At 34.1% G+C, this 23442-nt stretch overlaps 1 protein-coding gene across 1 annotated transcript in view; it reads left to right on the top strand.

Annotated features, from left to right (window-relative positions):
• Nucleotides 1-22300, top strand: part of FOXN2 (forkhead box N2) — a 53577-nt gene extending 31277 nt beyond the window's left edge. Inside the window, exons 3-6 of the mRNA XM_069494657.1 lie at nucleotides 9433-9557; nucleotides 11730-11794; nucleotides 20286-20354; nucleotides 21629-22300. Of these exons, the coding sequence (XP_069350758.1) occupies nucleotides 9433-9557; nucleotides 11730-11794; nucleotides 20286-20354; nucleotides 21629-22152 (783 nt within the window). The 3' untranslated portion in view covers nucleotides 22153-22300. The remainder of the gene's footprint in view (nucleotides 1-9432; nucleotides 9558-11729; nucleotides 11795-20285; nucleotides 20355-21628) is intronic.
• Nucleotides 22301-23442: the final 1142 nt, after the last annotated feature.

Here is a 23442-nt window from a genome sequence, read left to right as displayed (position 1 = left end):
AATACCTGATCTCCACTTTGTGCTCCTTCAGGGTCCAAAGCATAGATGAGCTTTGCCTAATACCCTTTCTCTAGCCTCAAACTTTGGCAAGTTCTGGACATCTATCTTCACCTATAAGGTCTCTCCTAGGTCTCCTGGCCTGCCTATAGTCTTCCTCTGGAGCACCAGATGGAGGCCCATGGAAAAGGGCTGGCTAGTGGATGCAGACTCTCTCTTTCTGTTTGGGAATGCCAGAGATTCTAAACTGTATGCTAGCTCACACAGAATTTGTTAAAATTTGAGGAGCATAAAAATAAATATTAATACAATGCATGTGTGTACACTTGGTTATGTAGGTAGTATGTTCATTCTGCTCTTCTATTTTCAAAATTCATAAGGTAGACACATAGCCTTCTTTTCTAATATAATCATTTAAAGTTAACGTATTTCTTTATAGCTACTGCTTTAGTTGCATACCGTAAGTTGTATTCTGTATTTTATTACCATTCATTATAAATATTTTCTAATTTTCATCATTGTTTCTTGTGTGAGCCATAGGTTTTTAAGAAATGGTTTAATCAGTTTTAAATGAATCTTTTGTTTCCAGTTAACTTTTTGCTATTCTTTCTAACCTAAACAGAAGTTTTGTTGTTGTTGTTTGAGACAGAGGCTCACTCTGTTGCCTGGGCTAGAGTGTGGTGGTGTCATCATTAGCTCACTGCAACCTCAAATTCCTGGGCTCAAGCGATCCTCCTGCCTCGGCCTCCCCAGTAGCTGGGACTACAGGTGCATGTCACCACGCCCCGCCAATATTTCTACTTTTTGTAGAGATGGAGTCTTGCTATGTTGCTCAGACTGGTCTTGAACTCCTGCCCTCGTGTGATCTTCCCACCTCAGCCTCCCAAAGTGCTAGGATTACAGGTGTGAGCCACCACAACTGGCCTGTTTTAACCTAACAGCATTGTATTGGTATTTATGACACTATGTTAGTTACCTCTTGCTGTGTAACAAATTACCTCTAAAATTAGTGGCTTAAAACAACAAATATTTATTCTGGTTTCTATAGTTCAGAATTTTGAGGGGCAGGTTAATTGGGTGGATATGGTTCAGTCTCTCATGAGGTTGTAGTCATCTGAAAGGAAAGTTAGACTGGGTCCAGAGGAACCTGCTTCCAAGATGGCTTACCCACACCACTATTGGTAGGATGCCTCATTTCCTTGCCATAATGTCTTTTATGACCTATCTTGAAAAGGCATACTCCATCATTTCCACAACATCCTCTTGGTTACACAAGTTATTATTCAGTATTGGAAGAGACTCTACTATGGTGTGAATTCCAGAAGGTTAAGATCATTTGGGGGGTCATCTTGGTGGCTGGCTATGACGGATATTGATTTTTTTTTTTTTGAAATTTATTGAAGCTTTCTTTATGGCCTAGCACATAGTTGGTGCTCATAAATATTCCATGCATAGTAGAGAATGTGCTACACAAATGGAGCACAGTTATTGGATGTTATGTTCTATGTCTGTTGGATTGTTTGTTAATCATGTTCATTTCTTATATATACTTACTGATTTTTTAATCTATTTGAGCTACTGATTATCAGAAGTGGTTAAAATCTCTAGGGTGAATTTGTTAATTTCTTTTTATAGTTATGCTAATTTTTTGCTTTATTTTGAGATTATGTTATTTAATAACATAAGTTGAATCTTGTTGGTGAATTGAATCTTTTATCATTTAATAGTAATGCTTTTTGGTTTCAAGTGTTGTTTGTCTTCTGACATCGGCTTTCTTTTGATTTGTGTATCTTTCAACTGCTCTGTGTCCTTAAGTTTTTGTTTGTCTTTTGTAAACAGCATATATCCAGATTTATTTTTAAATCTCAGCTTATATGATAATTGGAGAATTTAGTATATTTTTGTTTTATCATAATTACTAACGTATCTTGATTTATTCCTACTATTTTATTTTGTACTTTTTGTTTTGCTTCTCCTAGTTCTTTTTCTTTTTTTTTTTTTTTTTTAATTTTTTTTTTTTTTTTTTTTGAGACAGAGTCTCACTCTGTTGCCCGGGCTAGAGTGCCATGTTGTCAGCCTAGCTCACAGCACCCTCTAACTCCTGGGCTCAAGCAATCCTTCTGCCTCAGCCTCCCCAGTAGCTGGGACCATAGGCATGCGCCACCATACCCAGCTAATTTTTTCTGTATATATTTTTAGTTGTCCATATAATTTCTTTCTATTTTTAGTAGAGATGGGGTCTCGCTCTTGCTCAGGCTGGTCTTGAACTCCTGAGCTCAAACTATCAGCCCACCTCGGCCTCCCAGAGTGCTAGGATTACAGGTGTGAGCCACCGCGCCCAGCCTCCTAGTTCTCTTTTAATCTGCTTGGGCTGCCAAAACAAAATGTGGCTCACACAACAGAAATTTATTATCTCACAATTCTGGAGGCTGGAAGTTCATGATCATAGTGCCATCTGGATTGCTTTCTTGTGAGGCCTCACTCCATGGCTTGCAGATGGCTGCCTTCTCACTGTGCCTTCACATGGCCTTTTCTCTGCTTGTATGTTCCTATTGTGTGTCTTTCTCTTAAGGTTACCAGTTAGGTTGGATTAGGGCCCCACCCATAAGACCTCATTTAATCTTAATTACCTCCTTAAAGGCCCATCTCCAAATATAGTCACATTGAGCAGGAAGGACTTCAACGTATGAATTTGAGGGGGGAGAAACAGTTTAGTACATAACATCTCCCTATTCCTCCTTCTCTTTGCCTTCTTTTGATTGATTCCCCCAGCCTTCATTCCATTATTTTTCCTATATTTTGGTAATGTTATCCTGTCTTTTTTTTTTTGAGATGGAGTCTGGCTCTGTCACCTGGGCTAGAGTGCTGTGGCATCACCCTAGCTCACAGCAACCTCAAACTTCTGGGCTCAAATGATTCTTCTGCCTCACCCTCCCACGTAGCTGGGATTATAGGCGCGTGCCATCACACCTGTCTAATTTTTTCTATTTTTAGTAGAGACGGGATCTTGCACTTGATGAGGCTGGTCTCAGAACTCCTGAGCTCAAACAGTCCTCCCGCCTAGTCCTCCCAGAGTGCTAGGACTACAGGCATGAGCCACCACGCCTGGCCCTTTTTTTTTTTTTTAATGCTACAGATTACATATTTCATTATTATTTTATATAGTCTCCATTTATATTTACTCTCATAGTTACAGTGTCATTGTTTATCATTGTTTATCCATTTGAATTTCCTTAGTGAGGGCCTTCTGATAGTAAACACTCTTAATTTTAATTTGAAAATTACTTTTTTTTTTGCACCGTTGCTCTTGAAGAATAGTTTAATTTTGTATATACATTCCTAAACTCATTATTGTTTTTGAGAAACCAGCTGTCAGTATAATCAGCTTACTCCTTGTCTTTTCTTTTTTTCACCAATGCCTGAAAATTTTCAATTTTTTTTTGTCTTTGAATTTTGTCTTTCCCATTCTTTATATTATCTGGAACCATGGTTAAATTATATTAGACCTTTTCACTGCATCTTACTTAATCTGTCTGCTAACCTTTCTTTCATCTTTTCCATCTTTTTATTTTTCTGGGCTGTATTCTATGTAAGTTTTTACATCCATCTTCTGGTTCACTTATTCTTTCCTCAGTTATATATAATATGTTGTTTACCCTGTCCGTTGAGTTTCTAATGTTAGTTATTACATTTTTTATTTCTAGTAGCTCCCTTTGGTTCTTTTTCATATCAGCTTGTTTTTAATAGTATCTTGTTCCTTGATTATATTTAAACTTATCTTTTAACTTTGAAAAATGTTTTATATTATCTGATTATAATAATTTTAATATCTGGATCTTTGAGGTATGCATATGTTGCCTCTGCTAGCTCTTGCTTTATCTTTTGTGCTTCCTATCCTGTGAGATGTCAAAATGAAAGGTCAGGTTCATCATATTTTGGCAAATACCTGGCAGGGCTAAAGCTACCTTCAGATAATTTAAAATTCCTACTTTCACTTTATTTTTGGCCTCCTTAGATTACTCACTTTCCTACAAGTCCAATGATGTCATTAAAACTATTTTTGAAATTTTTATTCATTTTAGTTTTTTTCAGTAGGGAGGTCCATCAAGTTGTCCGTTGTATGGCTATAAATTTATAGCTATAAATGAAAGTGTAGCTTTAGTTTCCAAACCATATAAGCAGATCTATCATCAGAAATCATAAGAAACAAGTGGATTAGAAACTATACCAGTAGGTCAAATATAAAGAAGTTGTTAAAATAAGAAATCATATTATGAATATTTAAACAAATCAGAAGTTCAGGGCCGGGCATGGTGGCTCACGCCTGTAATCCTAGCACTCTGGGAAGCCGAGGCGGGAGGATTGTTTGAGCTCAGGAGTTCGAGACTAGCCTGAGCAAGAGCGAGACCCCGTCTCTACTAAAAATAGAAAGAAATTATATGGACAGCTAAAAATATATATAGAAAAATTAGCCAGGCATGGTGGCACATGCCTGTAGTCCCAGCTACTTGGGAGGCTGAGGCAAGAGGATTGCCTGAGCCCAGGAGTTAGAGGTTGCTGTGAGCTAGGCTGATGCCATGGCACTCTAGCCCGGGCAAAAGAGTGAGACTCTGTCTCAAAAAAACAAACAAAAAAAAAACCTGTCATAACCTGTTTTCCCTTAAAGTATTAGCTCTGTGTTTCCAGCCAAATTTTAATTATTGTATATGATCTACCTATCTAATTTCCCACTAGATTAAAATTCTTATTATTTCTTCCTTTTGCAAAAGCAATTTTAGAATATGCTACTGGGTATAAATGGTTTCTGTTTATAAAATATCTGAGGAAAAAAATATACCTATACAGTAAAATATTTTTTTTTTAATTGCCTTGGTAGTTTTCCAAATGAAAGGATTTTTTTTTTTTTTTTTGTAATGGGGATATTGGAAGTAGGGGAGGAGGTTGGAAATTGGTGTAAATTTTATTTTAGTGTTGGAAATTTAGAGTATGTCCTTTCCTAGGTGTGTCATTAGATTTTATTATTGAATTGTATCCTTTCATTCTTTTCTACTTTTTGAACTATTGTGCTTATAGTTACGGTGGTGCAGGAAATGTAACTGTCTACTAGTATTTAGAAATAGAGGAATAGGCCGGGCGCGGTGGCTCACACCTGTAATCCTAGCACTCTGGGAGGCCGAGGTGGGCGGATCGTTTGAGCTCAGGAGTTCGAGACCAGCCTGAGCAAGAGCGAGACCCCACCTCTACTAAAAATAGAAAGAAATTATATGGACAGCTAAAAATATATATAGAAAAAATTAGCCGGGCATGGTGGCGCATGCCTGTAGTCCCAGCTACTCGGGAGGCTGAGGCAGGAGGATCGCTTGAGCTCAGGAGTTTGAGGTTGCTGTGAGCTAGGCTGATGCCACGGCACTCACTCTAGCCTGGGCAACAGAGTGAGACTCTGTCTCAAAAAAAAAAAAAGAAAAAGAAATAGAGGAATAGAGTTGATGTGGTGAGATTAAAGCTCTAAGTTTGGAAATGGTCAGCATTGATTCTGAGTAGGAGAGTCTAGGAAAAGTGTGGTTTAATGAAGTCAAAGAAGATAAGTTTAAATGTAAATGGCCAACAATGTAAAACATTGCAGAACACTTGGAAATTATTGACTAAGAAGTCCTTGCAAAAAGTAGCAGGCAAAGGATTAGGATTCAAAATATGTAATAAGTGACACTGATAAATGGTTAACAACTGGCTGGGGAGGTGGGAACAGTCAGCTTTTGCAGATTTCCATGGTACAAATGTTTCCATCATGGCCAATTTCAAGCTACCAATATCATGTCATTAAATATGGAGTTGAGAAGAGATGTTTACAATCAGCAGTATACCACTGTATATAAGAAACTCATGTATTTAATATAAAAATGAATACCTAATAGAAAAATGGGCACGAATATGAACAGGCAGTTCACAGAGGAGGAAACACAAATGCCCAATAAACATGCAAAGATGTTCATCTTACTAGTAATTGGGTACATACAAATAAAAAAAAAAAGCAAAAAACCCAGGGTTTTATCCATTGGAAAGCAGAAATTTGAAATATTTGATAATGTCAAATTAGGTGAGGATGTGAGGAAATATTGATAGTTTCATATCATTGGTAGGAATGTAAATTAGTATGACCGACTTGAGGGCACACTGGGAGTATATTAGAATTAGAAATTTGCATGTCCTTAGACCTAGCAGATCAGGATTCTGATTTCTCATACTTGCATAGTAACATTCATATTTGCACACAAGAAGGTGTGTTTAAGAATAGTCACTGTGGTATTGTTTGTAATAAAAGTTATATTAAATAGAACAATATGTCCAGTGTGATACAATTTGTGGTAGTGCTTAAAAGGGACTTGGTCTCGTCTATAACTTTTAAATGTGTGCATTATTTATATAATTAACCCGAGCATTTTTGAATATTCAGAGAAAGACAGGAATTAAGCAAGTAAGAGCTAGAGGATAGGAAAGGATGTAGTCCAGAGTTTGATAAAGAAAAAGAGAGAAACCATCTTATAATTAAAAAAAACCAAGGATAAATGTAGAAATTATAATATATTAGGACAAATATTAGTAAGCTATCACCACAAGTCAAGGTGGGAAGAATGGAACTTGTAGGTGATGGTCTTTGTAAAAATCAATGGATCACTTTGCTTAAATGTCTGAGATTTAGACAGAAAGAAATACATTCCAGTAGGATTGGGAAGGCATGTGGAGGTTTTTTTGTTTTTGTTTTTGTTTTTAATTTATGAAATCCTTTTTGAGTCAGTGACAGAATGACAGTATTTTTCTTCCAATCTGTGGAAGGCAAGTAAGTTATTCTTACTTCCATTAAATGTTGGAATTGAATTTGGCAACCCTGACACTTTTCTCATGAATAGTTGTAATCTAGAGATGATAACCCCCAAAAGAAGGCAAGATGGCAAGGTCCAGATCAAACTATAAAATGGTAAGATACCCAACCAGTTGATACAGCTGCTGATTAGATTTTTTTTCTCCCTGTCATACATGACAGGTCTAAAAAATTCTGGTTTGGTATTTGTCCCAGGATTTTAAAATTACATAAGTTAGATGTGGTAGTGTTTTGTTTTGGTTCAGTTTGATTTGGTTCTGGCTTTATGGCTTTATGTTTTTAGTGTTAACATCTAAGTCTTATATCTACTTTTCTAAATTTTTATAAAGCCCCACTAAAACATTATAACTGAGATTTAAGCTGAGAAACATGGAATTCAAATTTTGCCTAGTTTAGTACAATTTTAATCAGTTAATTCTTTTTAATTCAGAGGTTCTAAAAGCCACTGAAAAGGAGGACAAGGTAGGCAACTCTGTTAAAATGTACAGGGCAAATACATAAAACATTTCAGGAATGATAAACATTGCTTGTTCTTCCAGTCTAATCTTTACAACTTACATTAAGATAAATCTTTTTTAAAGTTCATCTCTTAGTATGTTGTTCATTCCTTCAAAACCTTCAGTAATTCTCTACCAAATAAGTCTAGAAGGCTTAGAGTTCCAAAATGCAAAATAGTAAATGAGAAAATGCACATTTCCTGTTTCCATTGCACAAAAGATTTATTTTGTTACAAGCAAATTTAGTTTAAAACGATACTTCTAAAACTCTTTATTATTTATGTTCTATCATCTAAGTACAATAGAGACAGTATTTAAGTGAGAATCTGTTAAAAATAAGTTCCTTTTTGCTGTAGACTCTAAAACATAGATTAGCGAATACATAGTTTTATCTCTTGTTCATGATGGTTCATGAACAGACGCAGTGAAAGGAAATGCTGCCATGGTAACATAAACCAGACTGTTATTTGAGACCATACTCAAGATACTTAACTGCCCTGAAACTGCAAGTTTTCGATACCAGTTTTTCCAATTTGCTATTTCAAGGAAATAGCAATTCTGCTGTGATCAAAACAATTTGCAATCTTCTCACAGTAGAATTTGAAAAGTAGACTTGAACTACTTTCTAGGAGCCTAATCTCAGGAATACCAAAGTAGAACATGGCAAGAATTATTAAAATAATTGTCTAAGTCAGTGTATGAAAAATACTTCATGCTTATCTTTTCCATATGAAACTGAATTGGCTTGGGGACAAAGGATGTTGTGAGTACTAACATTTTAATGTTTTATTTTCCTGTCTTCAAAGCACTTTATCATTTGGGCCAGGTGACTAAACGTATATCTAAGTTAAGTTTTGTCACTTCATCCAAAAATACATTTGTAAAATTTAATCTTTTTTGAAAAAAAAAATCAAAATGTCAAATACTTGGCTTTGTATAGTTTACGTTCTGTCTCGCTGCTGAACTCCAGCAGAAAGTTTCATCTGATAATCTGGTGCATTTCTCTCTATGACAGTGTAATATGACACCCATCGTTTTTCTTTTTCTGTATATTTAAATTGCTAAGATGTTAAAAACTGCCTTACACTCAATTGCTATACCTGAGGTTTTTTTTATCTTCTAAATTTATTTTATCCATTGTTCCTTACCACCTAATTTTTGTCTTTTATCAGAATTAATTGATTTCTGTCCTTATTGTTGATTTTTTTTAAAAAAATTCCCTCATCTCTGGAAAGTAAAGGAGTAGGAATATACTGTTATTTAACCAACATGCAGTAAAACCCTTACTGTGTTCCAATTTCAGAATAACCTCTTAGTATTCACTTACTTTGCAGCTCTGTGTCACTTGCATATAAATTACCTTATTTGAATCTCATTACAAATCAGTGAAGTGGCCAGGATTGGTTTTTTATTTTGTGGGTAAAATGTGAATAAGAGGATTGACTCTTGAAGATCAAATGATTTGCCCAACATATAGCCAATCAATAAGCAGTGATTAGGACCTCTGTTTTTGAACCTGTGGAACAGGGTTCTGCCATTATGCCATTCTGCTATAAAAATTATGACACAATATTTAGAGATAAATGAGCCTCAGTAATAGACTAATATCACCTAGAAAAAGAGTTCGGGAAATGGAAGGACTCTGGAGGTCAGCATATTAAATCTTCAGCCATCAGTATAGCTTTTATCATATAGGATTTCATACAAGCAGAAAGGAGTGGGGGAACAGGAAAGAAGTAAATTTTGTTGTCTAAATAATTGCTAATGTAGTTATAAAGTGTAATTCAAATTTTAAAAAGGATTTCTGAAAGAAAAGGCATAATGTAAAACCAGAAATTAAGAACAGTTTGAACGTCACTAATCTTGTGAGATAGAGGAGGTTTTGTATATCTATGGTGACTTTTAATTACCACAGTGCACATAGCCAGCTCACTTGAATCTTTGAAATGTATGTACTAAAAGATACTAGAGGTTTTTCCCTTCACACATTTATTAAAAGCATTCAGGCACTGTTTGTGTATAAAAGTTTCAAGTTATTAATTCTTATGTATTTTATTCTAGGTTAATGGAAAAGGTTCCTTATGGTGTGTTGATCCAGAATATAAACCTAATCTCATGCAGGCACTAAAGAAGCAACCTTTTTCCTCAGCATCAAAATTTTCTACTCCTCCTGCATCTTCACAAAGGTAAAGATCTGCATAACTGTCAGTGGTGATTTATAAGATTTCATTGTGTGAGATGGAGAAACTTAAAGTTTTAAAAATTATGTTCAAGTCTAAAATTTTAAAATGTTTGGCAAATAATGCTTTGAAGTTTGTTTTTTTCTTTTCTGCTAAATGTAATTGTAACGTATTTCCTTGGCTTTTGTTTTCAAACCCAGTGACTCCTATTAATCTTCTAGCTTTCTCCCTTTAAATTAATGTGAAAATTATATGGCCTCCTTAAATCTGATTTTTGTGTCCTTTTCCTTAAAGAAGCCTTCAGAATCTTCTAAAATTTTATTATGAATACATACATTCATTTGAGTTGAAAATGACAGGTTTTTAAAGATACTTTAAACAGTAGTTTATAATAGTTAACTTGTTTTTTGAAAAATTTAAAAAGCTTTTTAATAAAATAATTAATGGAAATTTTCAAACATATGCAAAAAATTAGAGAGAAAGTTGTAAGGAACTCCCAGCTGCAACAAATATCAACATTTCATAAAATGGTTAATTTGAATTCTTAAAGTATTTTTAGATAACTTGCAGAGGAGCAGTTGTAGCTGTAATATAGTAAAAAACTAGTAAGGCTAAAGTTGAAATGTCAGTAATATATACACTCAGAGATTTTAATGTTATTTACCATATTCATAGGTTAGATGGATCAGTATAAAAAGAGCTACTGAGTGAAACCTAGAAAATAAGTTATTTTTATATCCTCATTTTGGAGTTGATATCATCTTCATTTGTTAATGTTGGCTCTTATGAGGTGTTCTAGTTAAATAATAATTTAGAAACTAATGATACGTTCTGTTGATGTTCACTTATGTGTTTTATTTAGCTATACATTTTTTAACTTAAAGATTAAATGGGAGAATTGGCACCATTTTTTATAAATCATCACAAATATATTTTACTATGTATTTGTTTTTGTTATGTTGCATTTTCATCTTTATATTTTTAAGCCTTAAGTTTAGATTTAAAGAATGATGATCTTGTGGTTTAAAAAAAAAATCAACCTGAATAAAGATGATTTAAAAAAAAAAAAAAGATAAAATGGCTGCATAAAAATTATAATCTTTGACTTTAAAACCTTAATATAAAATGAAACATTTTCTCCTTTTTGTTGTTTGCCAAAATAACAGTTACATCTGACATGTTTTTGTGTAGCCCTCTCCTGTTACATTTCATAAGTCTAAGGAGGAGAATGAAACAGTGTATGTAAAACTGAATAGGAAATAAACCTTTAATTTAGTTAACAAAACATTTTTTTTACTATCACAAATTCCCAAAAAAACAATTAATTCTTCCCCAAAATGTTTTAGTTTCTGGAAAAAAACCGCCCCCCCCCCCCCGAAACTATTGATATCTGCATGAATGTGGAAAGTTTAATTTTATATTGGTATTTATTAATCAAATCAGGAACTTGTATGTTTGATATCATTACCTTACAGTCTTCCTTAAACATTTGTTTTTATTAAATGCTTTTATTTTTGTGGTAATGCCTGTATTAATATTATATTAAACTTAAGCAGCCAATATAAAACCAAATAGTAACTATTATGTATTAGTTATTATTCCAGGCAGTTAAAATGCATTATTGTTTTTTTCCCATTTATTTGTATATATTTGTGGGGTACAAGTGCAATTTTGCTACATTGACATGTTGCGTTGTGGTAAAGTCAGGGCCTTCGTTTCAATACATCACTAAAGCAACACACATTGTACCCACCAAGCAACCTCCCATCATCCACCACCTCCTACCTCCCTCCTATCACCCAGCCCTCCAAGTCTCCATTGTCCATTGTTCCCCACTCTGCTTCCATGTGTACACATTATTAAATGCATTATTCTTATTTAATTATTACAATAACCCTATGTGGGAGATTTAATTATTCCTTATTTACAGATGAAGAAACTAAGAGATTAATTATTTTGCTCAAGAACATCCAAATAGCCATGGTTTAATCTTGGCTCTCTTGCCCTTTCTGCTTTGGCAGATTCTTTCTAAACTTAGTAGTGCTAGCAAAGAAAACAAGGTAAAATAATTTGTGTTTTTCATGGTACAAATTAGCTGTATTTGTGTCTAAGTTCTATAAAAAGTCAAATAAAATAGTTATAAGCCCATTTGTCTTTTTTTTTATTTTTATTTTTCAGTGTTTCTTTATCACCTCACTATTTAAGCTCTGTACTCAAGCAGAACCAGGTGCAAACCCTCAAAGGTATGTGTGAAGATCATGTCATATAACAGCATTTCAGTCAGCAATGGACCACATGTACCATGATGGTCCCTAAGGTTATAATGGAGCTGAAAAATTCCTGTTGTCTAGGGACATCTTAGCTGTTGTAATATCGTAGCATTACTCATGTGTTTGTGGTGATGCTCGTATAAACAAATCTGTGGCAGTCATATAAAAGTGTAGCACATACAATTATGTACAGTACATAATAATAATAAATGACTGTGTTATTGGTTTATGTATTTATTTTTTACTGCTATTTTAGGAAAGAAAGAGTTAACTGTGTAACAGCCTCAGGCAGGTCCTTCAGGAGGTATTCCAGATGAAGGCATTGTTATCATAGGAGATGACAGCTCCATGCATGTTATTGTCCCTAAAGACCTTCCAGTGGGACAAGATGTGGATGTAGAAGACAGTTACAGGATATAAAGAAAGAAAATATTTTTGTACAGCCATACATGAGTTTGTGTTTTAAGCTAAATAATATTACAAGAGCCAAAATATTTTTTTAAAATTAAAAAGTTTATAAAATAAAAAGGTCATAGTACGCTAAGTTGAATTTATTATTGAAGAAAGAAATTTTTTTTATAAATTTAGTGTCTCCTAAGTGTACAGTGTTTATAAAGTATACAAGAGTATACAGTAATGTTCTAGGCCTTCGCATTCATTCCCCACTCACTCACTCACTCACTGACTCACCCAGAGCAGCTTCTAGTCCCGCAGGTTCCATTCATGGTAAGTGCCCTATACAAGTGTACCGTTTTTTATCTTTTATACTGTATTTTTACTGTACCTTTTCTATGTTTAGATACATAAGTACTTAGCACTGTGTTATAATTGCCTACAGCATTCAACATGCTGCACAAGTTTGTAGTCTAGGAGCAAAAGGCCACACCATATAGCCTAGGTGTATAGTAGGCTATACCATCTAGGTTTGTGTAAGTACACTCTGTGATGTTCACATAGTGACAAAATCGCCTAACAGCACATTTCTCAGAATGTATACCCAGTGTTAAGCAATGCATGACTGTATTTTAAATCAAAAACTCAGGTCAAAATTGAGGGTTTTTTTGTTTAATTTTTTCCAAATATAAAAGTATTATATGTTCATTAGAAGATTTGGGCAATATAAACATTTTTATAGAAGAGAAGTAAAAGTTACCCTTTATTGGTAACATTTTGATATAATACCTTTTGTGCTTTTTTATGACATATAGGTAAATAGGTACATTTGCATGCATCTATATATACCTATATAAATATGCACAGCCACATGTACACACGCACTTCTTCTCCAAATACTAGACTCACCGTGTATACAGTTTTATATCTCTGTCTCCATTTACTTTTATGTGTATTTTTCCTTGAAAGTAGGGTTTAATTTCTTAGTAATAGCATCAGTGAAGTTATCTTTTTAAGTCTATCTTAGACTAGAGTAGGAGGGCCCATGGCCCTTTCTAGCCTCCCATCTGTTTGGGGTAACTGGTAAGCTAAGGATAGTTATATAGTTTTACATTTGTAAAATGGCTGGGGAAAAAAATAAAAATGGTAATATTTCAAGACATAATGAAAATTCACTAAAACAGAGAGTTAAGTAGTTTCAACAGAGACCTGTGTATTAATATCTTTGATTTTGCCTCTTAGTGTGCAAAGCCTAAAATATTTACTTTCTGACCCTTTACTGAAGAAGTTTGCCATTCCCTGAATTAGAATATAGTTCAGAATATTTCTTTTATAAGTTATTTAAGTGTGAAGAATTTTAAAAAGGCCATAAGTTGATTTTTTTAAAACATCAAAATTCTGAATTCACCGGTCTTTTCCTTCTCAATAGTTAGTATTATAGATTAGATGTGTGTTAAAATAAGTTTTTCTAGCATTGTTGCTTTGGAGCTTAGAGATATTTCTATGATTTTAAAAATAGGAGTTTTCAGACTAAAGCCTTTCTATGTATCAGAAACATTTTGGGTCTTTGGAACCACACTAAGCTGAGCCTCAGAAGCAGTGTGCTGATGTCTGTAAAAATAAAGGGAAAGAGTGTGAAAAAGCTTTAGAAAACTCTTCAAAGAAGTTAAGCAGATGGAGAATCTATCCACTTAATGTTCCATCCAAATAATGTTTTAGCATAGGGCAAGTATCCGTGTTCTTCTTACCTGCATGGGTAAATGTGGTTTCTCTTTCCGTTTAGGTCTTGCTGAAACTCCTTTATCTTTTTATTGCCTCAATAAATTCTGACTCTTCTTCTCTAGAGGGTCTGGACACATTTTAAGAACAATTCTTTGTGAATTCTGGGGTTTATTTAAAATCTCTTCTTTCTCTGAAGTAGGTTAGAGAAAATCAATTTTTTAAAAGTGAAAATAAATTAAAAATAATTAAAAAAAAAATAAATAAAATGTCTTCTTGCTGTTGTTCTATTCCATCCAAATTCTGCTTCTTCCTTTGGGAAGCAGACATTTCTCCTCCTAGTTTTAGCCATTGTTTTGCATAACAAGAACATAGGTACTTGTGCTTCATCTGATGACTTAGACATAGTATGTGTCATCTCTCCAGTGCTGGCAACACCTTACTTACCTCCCTTCTTGTACTTACTACTAGGTCTATTCTCCTAGTAATAATTAACTTGCTGGGGAAGGTGGTTGGTATTCTAGGTTAAAACAAATACAGTCTGTCCTGGAATAAAATACAAAATTCTCATGAGTTTTAAGTAAAAAAAAAAAAAAAACTATATAACCTCACAAAAATTTAAGAAAATGTGTATTTGAATCTAGTTGCTTTAGGGTGTATTCATAGACTTCTGAGGAAATTTGCTCTTTCTTCTCTCTTAACAATGTTAATTATTTCTAGGGAGAAATTTGAAAAACACCAAGTGGATCAAACGTCATCATTGAGCCTCGTATATCGTGCCAGGCATGTAGTAGGTGCCTTGGGATATGCAGAGATGGGAGACCCAGGCCCTGCTCTCAGAAAACACATAGTTTAATTGAAGAAGGTTGACTAGAACTATGCAGAGTACACTGAGGAAAAAGATGGGGCTTAGAGGTGAAGCAGGAAAAGCTTCTTGGAGAAGAAAACGTGATGGTTGAGCTGGGCCTCAAAAGTTGGGGAGATACTTAACCTCTGGTAGTATAGGTTTGGAGGAGGCAGGGAGACCTGACAGAAAATTGTAGCAATAGAGAAAGGTGTTTGGTAGTTCCTGGGAGTCTGTCTGGCAAGTTGATGGCACGACTGAAGCCTGGGGGTATAGAAGAGGACCAGGTAGATGTGGGCAAGGCAAATGATGCAGTTTTAGGAGAGCTTATTTAGCATATAAGGACTTTGAATTTCTTCGTCTGTCTTTAACATTTAGTAAGCATTGAGTTGCTTACTATGCTGCTTGCATACATTATTTCATTTAATCCTTACAACAACTCTTTGAGTTATCTTCCTCCCCACCCCTGCCCCTGCAATCTTGCTTTGAGTTATCGATACTCCTCTTTTACAAATAAGGAAACTGAAGTTTGAAGAGATTAAATAATTTTCTCGAGGTTATAAGTGGCATAGAAGGATTCAGATTCAGGAATTCTAATTTCAGAGCCTGCACTCCTAACAGATAAGAGGCACTGGGGGAGCTTCTGAAGAGCTTTATGTTTCAGAAAGCTCACCTTAGGTATTATTGTTGAGCTCCAGTATTAAAGCTTATATAGTCATCTAACACTTCATAGAATCATCTTTACTAATCATTACATTAGAGCTACCTTTAGACATATAAGATTAATAGGACAGAGAGGTTAGGCTTAGAAACTCCAGAAACTGCTATCAGCCAAAACAGGTGCAGCAGCTTGTTTAAAGTATAGTTGTCTGTCTTGCTAAACTTAAAATGACTAATTTTATGTGTCAGTATCTATGATACAGCATCATTGCAGGAGATACAGGACTCTCATACTGAGATAGCAAAACAAATCTTTTTTTTTTTTTTGGTCAATATTTTGGTTTTGTGTGGGTTTGGAATAAATTCATCTGTTTAAAACTATTACTGAGCTGTGCTAGGCACTGTTTTAGGCACCAGAGTACATCAATGAACAAAGCAGACAAAAAATGGAACTCACATTCCAGTTAGCAAATTTTAGTATTTATACTAAAACACTTGATATGCTAAAATATAGGCAGTTGATGGTGATGTTACAGGCTAAGTGTAAATCTAAGTTCAAATTTAAGGTTGCAAATTAGCATAGTTTGTATCTTTTAAAGTGAAAGTAAACCAGTGGTCCAAACAGCTTCAAGTATTGAAATTGCTCTCCTACTTTAAAGAATGACAAGAAACAGCTTCTCCATTTGAAAGCTCTGTAAATGTGTTAGTTTTGATAGAGGTAATAAATCCTTTTATAGTTACTACTGAGATGATACCATTTAAATTCTGCTTCTACAGTTCTCATATCATTCCTTAAGCAAATGAACTGAGAATCAGACAACAGAAACATGTTTATCTTATGACCCTAACTTTCACATGGCTAAAACTGTTGTGTTTAGATTTTTTTCCCAATTGTTAATAATATTCCAGCATTCAAGACTAAGGAAATATAAACCAGGAGGCACAAATTAATAATTTAGGTACAGCTTGATTTGAACCAGTTAGAAAATCAGTAGCATGCTTTGAACTACCAGATTTCGGTTTGTTATGAACTGAACAAGGATATGTTAGATAATACAGCTAATAGGGTTGTTTTTAAAAGAGACACTTTTACAATAGCAGAAAGTGCTTTGTCAATGAAAAAATAACATTATGAAGTGTTTTCAAATGTGACAGTAAACAAATGAGTCTTCAGTTTAAATTTAATACCAGAACTGATTGGGTATTATAAATAAAAATTGTTTGTAAATTATACCCAGAGAATTTTTTTGCTTTTGTTACAAGTTGAAGATCGTACCTTGAACAAATCATTGATAATCAGGTGTTCTTGATTACAGTAGTGTTTTGGGTAATTTCTCTATTGCTTATTTTTGGTGTTAAACTTTTTTTCCAAATTAATTAGCAAGGCATTTCAGGAAGCATACTTATACATGTTTTAAACAAATCAGATATAGATAAAATCCTTTTGCAAAGAAGTATTTGTTTCACAAAGTTAATTTCATATATAGGAGAGTTCAAATTAATTTGGCTATAGTAAATTACCTACCAGAAATCTATTTAAGGAGCATTTTTCCTGTCATTCTACTGTCAAAAAAAACAGTACCTAATTTTGTTATCACTTTAAAAAATTTAGAAACCAAGAAAAAAATGATGTTCATGTAACTTTCTTATGTTATCAGGACAAGTCTCTTATCAGTTTTAGATGTTATGTTTCAGAAATATGTTCCTTGAATTATAATGGAAGTTTGTTATAAGAAGTCAAGTTAGAGATATACTACTTTTATAATAACAAGATTTTATAGGTCCTTCATTTTAAGATTAATTTCCTGTAATTTTTCCTCATTATAATGCATTTCCATGTTAGATTTTCTCCTTCACCACCACCTCCCTTTCTTATAAAACTGGAAACAAGATAGATCCACTTTTATTAAAAGAAAAATTATTTCATGGAGCAGGAATATCACTGTTACTACAGCTTTTGCATACTCCCGTGCAAGTTGTGCCCTGTACAAGGACACCTGGCTGAGGCAGTGAGTGGGATCTGAAATCAGCCCACACTCCATTCTTCTAGCTGTGTGCCTTGAATAGGGAAGCATTCACCTGGAGGAAAAGTTGCCTTTTTTCCAATTCACACAGAGACACAATATGGGCTAGCAGCTGTACCTTTTTTCTTCAAGACATTTCAAAGTACTGAACCCTGTCAAATTGTCTCAGGTCTCGTTCTAAAAGACAGAAATTGGAGAGGTCTTTGTTTTGATAGCCTCTTGGCTATGACATGTGGGGCATCATTGATTCAAATCCCTTATACTTGCTGTTCTTTCTGCCCCAGATGCTTTTCCCTCAGATATCATTCTTTCACCTCCCTGAGGACTTTGTCCAACTATAACTTTGTCCTTGAGGCCTTCCCTGACCTCTATATTTAACATTGCAACCACCTTCCCCAACACTATCTTCCTTCTCTTTTAATTTTCTTCCCTAGTGCTTATCACTGACATACTGTGCTTTAATGTGTTCTGATGAACAGTTAGGGATTTTGTCATGATGTCAGGCACATGGTAGGATACTCGATTTATTGAATGAATAACAGAGAATTTCCAGTATATTCTGTAATTTCCTGCAAAATTTCCCACTCTAATCATGGATGCTTTGTTAAGTATTATGGGATGGTAATAGAGTAATAATTGAAGGCCTGGGCTCTGGAGATAGACTGCTGAGATTCAAATCCCTCCTCCATTTCTAGGGACGTCTCTGGGTCTGTTTTTTCGCCTTTAAAATGGAAATATTAATAGTAGTCACATCATAAAGTTGTGAGGTTTAGATGAATTAATAAGTACTTTGAACATGCCACGCCCATTGACAATGTTAGTTATTAATTTGGTGATAGTTTAAAGAAAGGAGGGCAAAGGTTTGTAATATACTCAATCTTTTCATATTTATCAAGGGCCTATTATTGTTACAGGCATTATGATAACACAGAAGATAAGACATAGTTCCTACCCTAAAGAAGCTGATAGTCTAATTGGGACAACATTAATGTAGACAATGTTTCATAAGGTCACATTTTATTTGAGGGAAGAGAGTTATAGTATTGTGTGCTGTCTCATAGCAGCCATCTTCTGATTTACTTAAGCCTGTTAATGTTGTTATCAATAACAATATTGAGTTTACAGTCTAATTGTGGAGAAAACAAGTCAATATCATCATGGCTTTATTATCTACAATAACTTTAGATATTTCAAGTAAATTGGAAAACTTCATGACAATAACAATTTCTAGTTTTGTGATATAGATGGGAAGCTTCATATCTGATTCTAATGATTTTAAATTTGTCCTTTATAAGCTAAAATTTAGAAACATTTTCTAACTTTTCCCTTACATTTTAGATTACACCATTATAACTTTTCTTCAATTAGTTACTCAGGCTAATACAACATCACCAAGATGGAGAAGAACTTACAGTAGTAGGATATAAGTAGATCTGAGAACAATGACTTTATCTGTAGTAGAACCTGCTAATTTTACCAGCCTTCTAAAGACCATTTTTTTTTTTTTTGAGACAGAGTCTCACTTTGTTGCCCAGGCTAGAGTGAGTGCCATGGCGTCAGCCTAGCTCACAGCAACCTCAAACTCCTGAGCTCAAGGGATCCTCCTGTCTCAGCCTCCCGAGTAGTTGGGACTACAGGCATGCACCACCATGCCCGGCTAATTTTTTCGATATATATTTTTAGCTGTCCATATAATTTCTTTCTATTTTTAGTAGAGATGGGGTCTCACTCTTGCTCAGGCTGGTCTCGAACTCCTGAGCTCAAACGATCCGCCCACCTCGGCCTCCCAGAGTGCTAGGATTACAGGCGTGAGCCACCGCGCCCGGCCTAAAGACTATTTTTTAATGAAATATCCATAATTATGTTTCACCTCATGAATAGTATTTAAATCTATAGTACTTGTCATCTTGTGTATAATTATGACTAAAAACATTACTAATATTTTTGTTTCTGCAATAATTACTCATTTAGCATTTACAGATTCATATGACCTAGACTGGCCAATTATATATTTTTTTAATCTCCTGCAACTAGCATGTAATTAATACAGTACAGTACTTCATACTTGTAGATATGCTTAAGTAAAGGTATTATTCAAGGTAAAAATGCCAAAAAGTAGTAATGCTATACATTCTTAGCTAATTTAGTCTGTTTAAGGACAAATTTTATTAAAATGCAGTTCAAGTTTTCATTTTCTTTGTGAATAATTAAAGAGAACTTTCATTATCTCTAGTACATTTCCATTCTTTTTTATACAATACTGTTCACAAAACTGGTCCATAATTTTAAGAGAACAGAAGCAGATTATAAAATAATATGTACAATAACACACCATTTTTATTTAATATATGTTTATGCTTTCTTTTTAAAGTAGAAGAATATACACCAAATGTTAACACTGATGTTATCTTTGGATGCATGAAAATACTTATGGCCTCTCTTTTATAAAGAACATTAGGCCGGGCGCGGTGGCTCACGCCTGTAATCCTAGCACTCTGGGAGGCAGAGGTGGGCGGATCGTTTGAGCTCAGGAGTTCGAGACCAGCCTGAGCAAGAGCGAGACCCCATCTCTACTAAAAATAGAAAGAAATTATATGGACAGCTAAAAACATATATAGAAAAAATTAGCCGGGCATAGTGGCGCATGCCTGTAGTCCCAGCTACTCGGGAGGCTGAGACAGGAGGATCGCTTGAGCTCAGGAGTTTGAGGTTGCTGTGAGCTAGGCTGACACCACGGCACTCACTCTAGCCTGGGCAACAGAGAGAGACTCTGTCTCAAAAAAAAAAAAAGAACATTAATAGTACCACCTTTTTCTCTTTTCAGAATCTGATATTGATGCTGCCACTGCAATGATGCTTTTAAAAACTTCTATAGAACAAGGAATTTTAGAATGTAAGTAATCATGCTTTCCTTTTAAAAATACATTTTTGTGAGTGTCTCTTCAAATTTAATTTAAAATATAAAATGTCTAAGTGTTACAGGTAAAATTACTTCTTTCCAACCAAATTGTGTTTTAATCTGAATAACTTAGTTTCTGTTTTATTATATTTCCATTAATTTATATGATCAGTTGAGAGATTGAAATTAATGTTGTGACAGATTTTTTTACATTAACCAAGAAATGGAGGAAAAAATAGCATATTAAGAAAATAAGCTTAAAGAGCTAAAAGTAAAATGAAAGCTGTAAATAAGAAAATATATGAAGATATATCTATAAATTTAGAATAGGAAAAGCTTTTTTTAAGATAAAAAACGAAAAATCCATAAAGGAAAAGATGGGTAAATTTAATAAAACATCAGAATTTTAGAGTTCTGACAACAAAAGATATCTGTAAGAAAAGTAACATAAAATACTGAGAGAACATATTTTTTTTTTTTACCATATATAACAAAGGACTAACATTGAGTCTGTATATAAAAGGATCCTACAAGTAAGAAAGAAGAAAACAATTCAACAGAAAAGTCAGCAAAATATATGAATGGGTAGATTTCAGAAGAGGAAATATATGTAGACAATACACATGTTAAAAGATGTGCAACTTCTCTAGAAATCGGGAAAATGCAAAATGAAACAATATTGATAAATATTTTTTGTTCATGAAATTATCAAAAATTAAAATGATTTATACCCACCAGGTATTAAGTGTGGGAATAGATTTTGTCTTACACTGTTGGGTGTAAATTGGTGCAACCATTTTGGAGGGCGATTTGGGAATACCAGTTACACTTTAAAATATGCATGTATATCCCTTTACTTAGCAATGCTATTTTCTCGTGTCTCTCTTAGAAAATTATTTGCATATGTTTCAGAAAAGGCATCTAGGAGGATTTTCATTGCAGCATTATTTGTACTAGTGAAAAACTGGGAACTACCTAAATATCAACAAGGAAATGGTTAGCTAAATAGCTAAAACATATTGAGACATTCTGCATAAGGAGTTCAAAATAGTTATATGTTCCATGGAAACGTCAAGACATATTGTTATATGGTTTTTAAATGTTTCAGATTAATGCCTGCAGAATGATATGATCTGGGCAAACAAGTAAAAAACCTACAAAACATTACTAATATAAAACACTGCTCTGGAGTAATAGAGTAGTTCTAAATGGTCTGTTTTTGCAATCAAATGCATTTGACCTATTGATGGAAGTTTTATTTTCCACAGGTGAGAAGCCTCTTCCTCTTAAAACAGCATTGCAAAAAAAGAGAAGTTATGGCAATGCTTTTAATCATCCCAGTGCTATACGATTACAAGAGAGTGATTCTTTAGCCACCAGCATTGATCCAAAAGAAGATCACAATTACAGTGCCAGTAGCATGGCAGCACAGCGTTGTGCATCCAGGTCTAGCGTTTCTTCCCTGTCTTCTGTGGATGAGGTATATGAATTTATCCCAAAGAGTAGCCATGTGGGAAGTGATGGCAGTGAAGGATTTCATAGTGAAGAAGATACAGACGGTGATTACGAAGATGATCCTCTTGGAGACAGTGGCTATGCATCACAGGCTTGTGCAGATTCCTCTGAAAAAGGGCAGTCAGGCAAAAAGATGCGAAAACAGTCATGTCAAGAAATTGATGAGGAGCTCAAAGAGGCAGCTGGATCTCTGCTCCACCTTGCTGGAATTCGTACATGTCTAGGTTCCCTAATAAGTACTGCAAAGACAAAAAATCAAAAGCAACGGAAAAAATAGAAATACTTACTAGTGTGAAATTATTTTAAAGTGTGGCAATACTCTTTTACTTAATTCTTTACGAGGGATGTCAAAGCCATAATGGACTTCTTTAGTTTTAGGGTGGGGGACGGGTACTAATTACTTGTTTCTTTCAAAACATTTTTGGTTTTTGTTTTTTAAAATTTTTATTAAACAATTGCTGTTAAGATCATGCCCGATCATAAATATATGATGTGAAGTCCTAAAAGCATAATTTTTGTGATAAGTGTCTCTAAGATTTGGAAATTTTTGTATAAGAAAATTCCCAGCCTCTGTCTTAAACTTGTAGGAAAAATCTCTTTTTCTGTTAATATGTCAAAATGTAAGATTTGGCAATTCTGTAACTTTTTAAAATTTCTTTTCCAATCTGTAATTAACTATAGTTACTGATCCTACTATAAATTTGGCTGATGTCTTTTTCATATACTTCTCTTCTGACACACAATACAGTAGGATAAGATTTGAATTTTTTATTTTGTCTTAATTTTTGTTTTTAATTATTTTTTGTTGTGGCATGAGCAAAGTCAAATATAAATTGGAAAAGATTCTGGATGTCTAGAAAGTTCCTTTTGCTTACATAGGTAGAGAATACAACAAAGAGTTCTAAGATTTAGAAAAGGCAATTTTGTGGTATGATTTCATCTGAGAACACTCCCAATTCCTATTACACAATGGTATCTTTGAAATGTTTTTACTTCACAGATACTGCATAGCATTTATTGGGACCATTGTTCTTTCCCAAAGTGCTTTGCAGACATTGTTTAAGTTTTAGCCACTAGCTGCCTTTGTTGAGTAGAAGTTATCCAATGAAAGGATATAGCCATAGAGTGTGTTATGGAATAACAGCCAGTTGGACATACTTTTGCAATAAGGGAATCTTTCATTTGCTTGCCAAATGTACTGCATTCTGAGAATCTTGTAATAGGAATGGAGTGTAATAAAACATTTTGAATACTGAAACATTTGATGACTTATGTCATCATAAATAAAGTTAGGTCATTTAGGAAAAAACTTTTTTCCAGGTTTGAATGAATTAAATTCATTTAAATACCAAATTAAATTTTAAAAAATTTAATGAAACTGTAGAGACAAAATACCTTCATGGATTTCAAAATCTGCATAAAATTAGGTCTTATACAATACAACCTTTTGAGGAGGCAGTGTAATACTTATATGTGCCATTAATCCATGCTAAAGATTTTATATTACTGTTCCAAAAGTGCATTGACTAAGATATATGAAGTATTTGAGCAAATCTGCTTGTATGAG

Source organism: Eulemur rufifrons, chromosome 19, assembly GCF_041146395.1.
Source record: "Eulemur rufifrons isolate Redbay chromosome 19, OSU_ERuf_1, whole genome shotgun sequence".
NCBI classification, from domain to species: Eukaryota; Metazoa; Chordata; class Mammalia; order Primates; family Lemuridae; genus Eulemur; species Eulemur rufifrons.
This window is presented reverse-complemented; position numbering and strand designations above follow the sequence as displayed.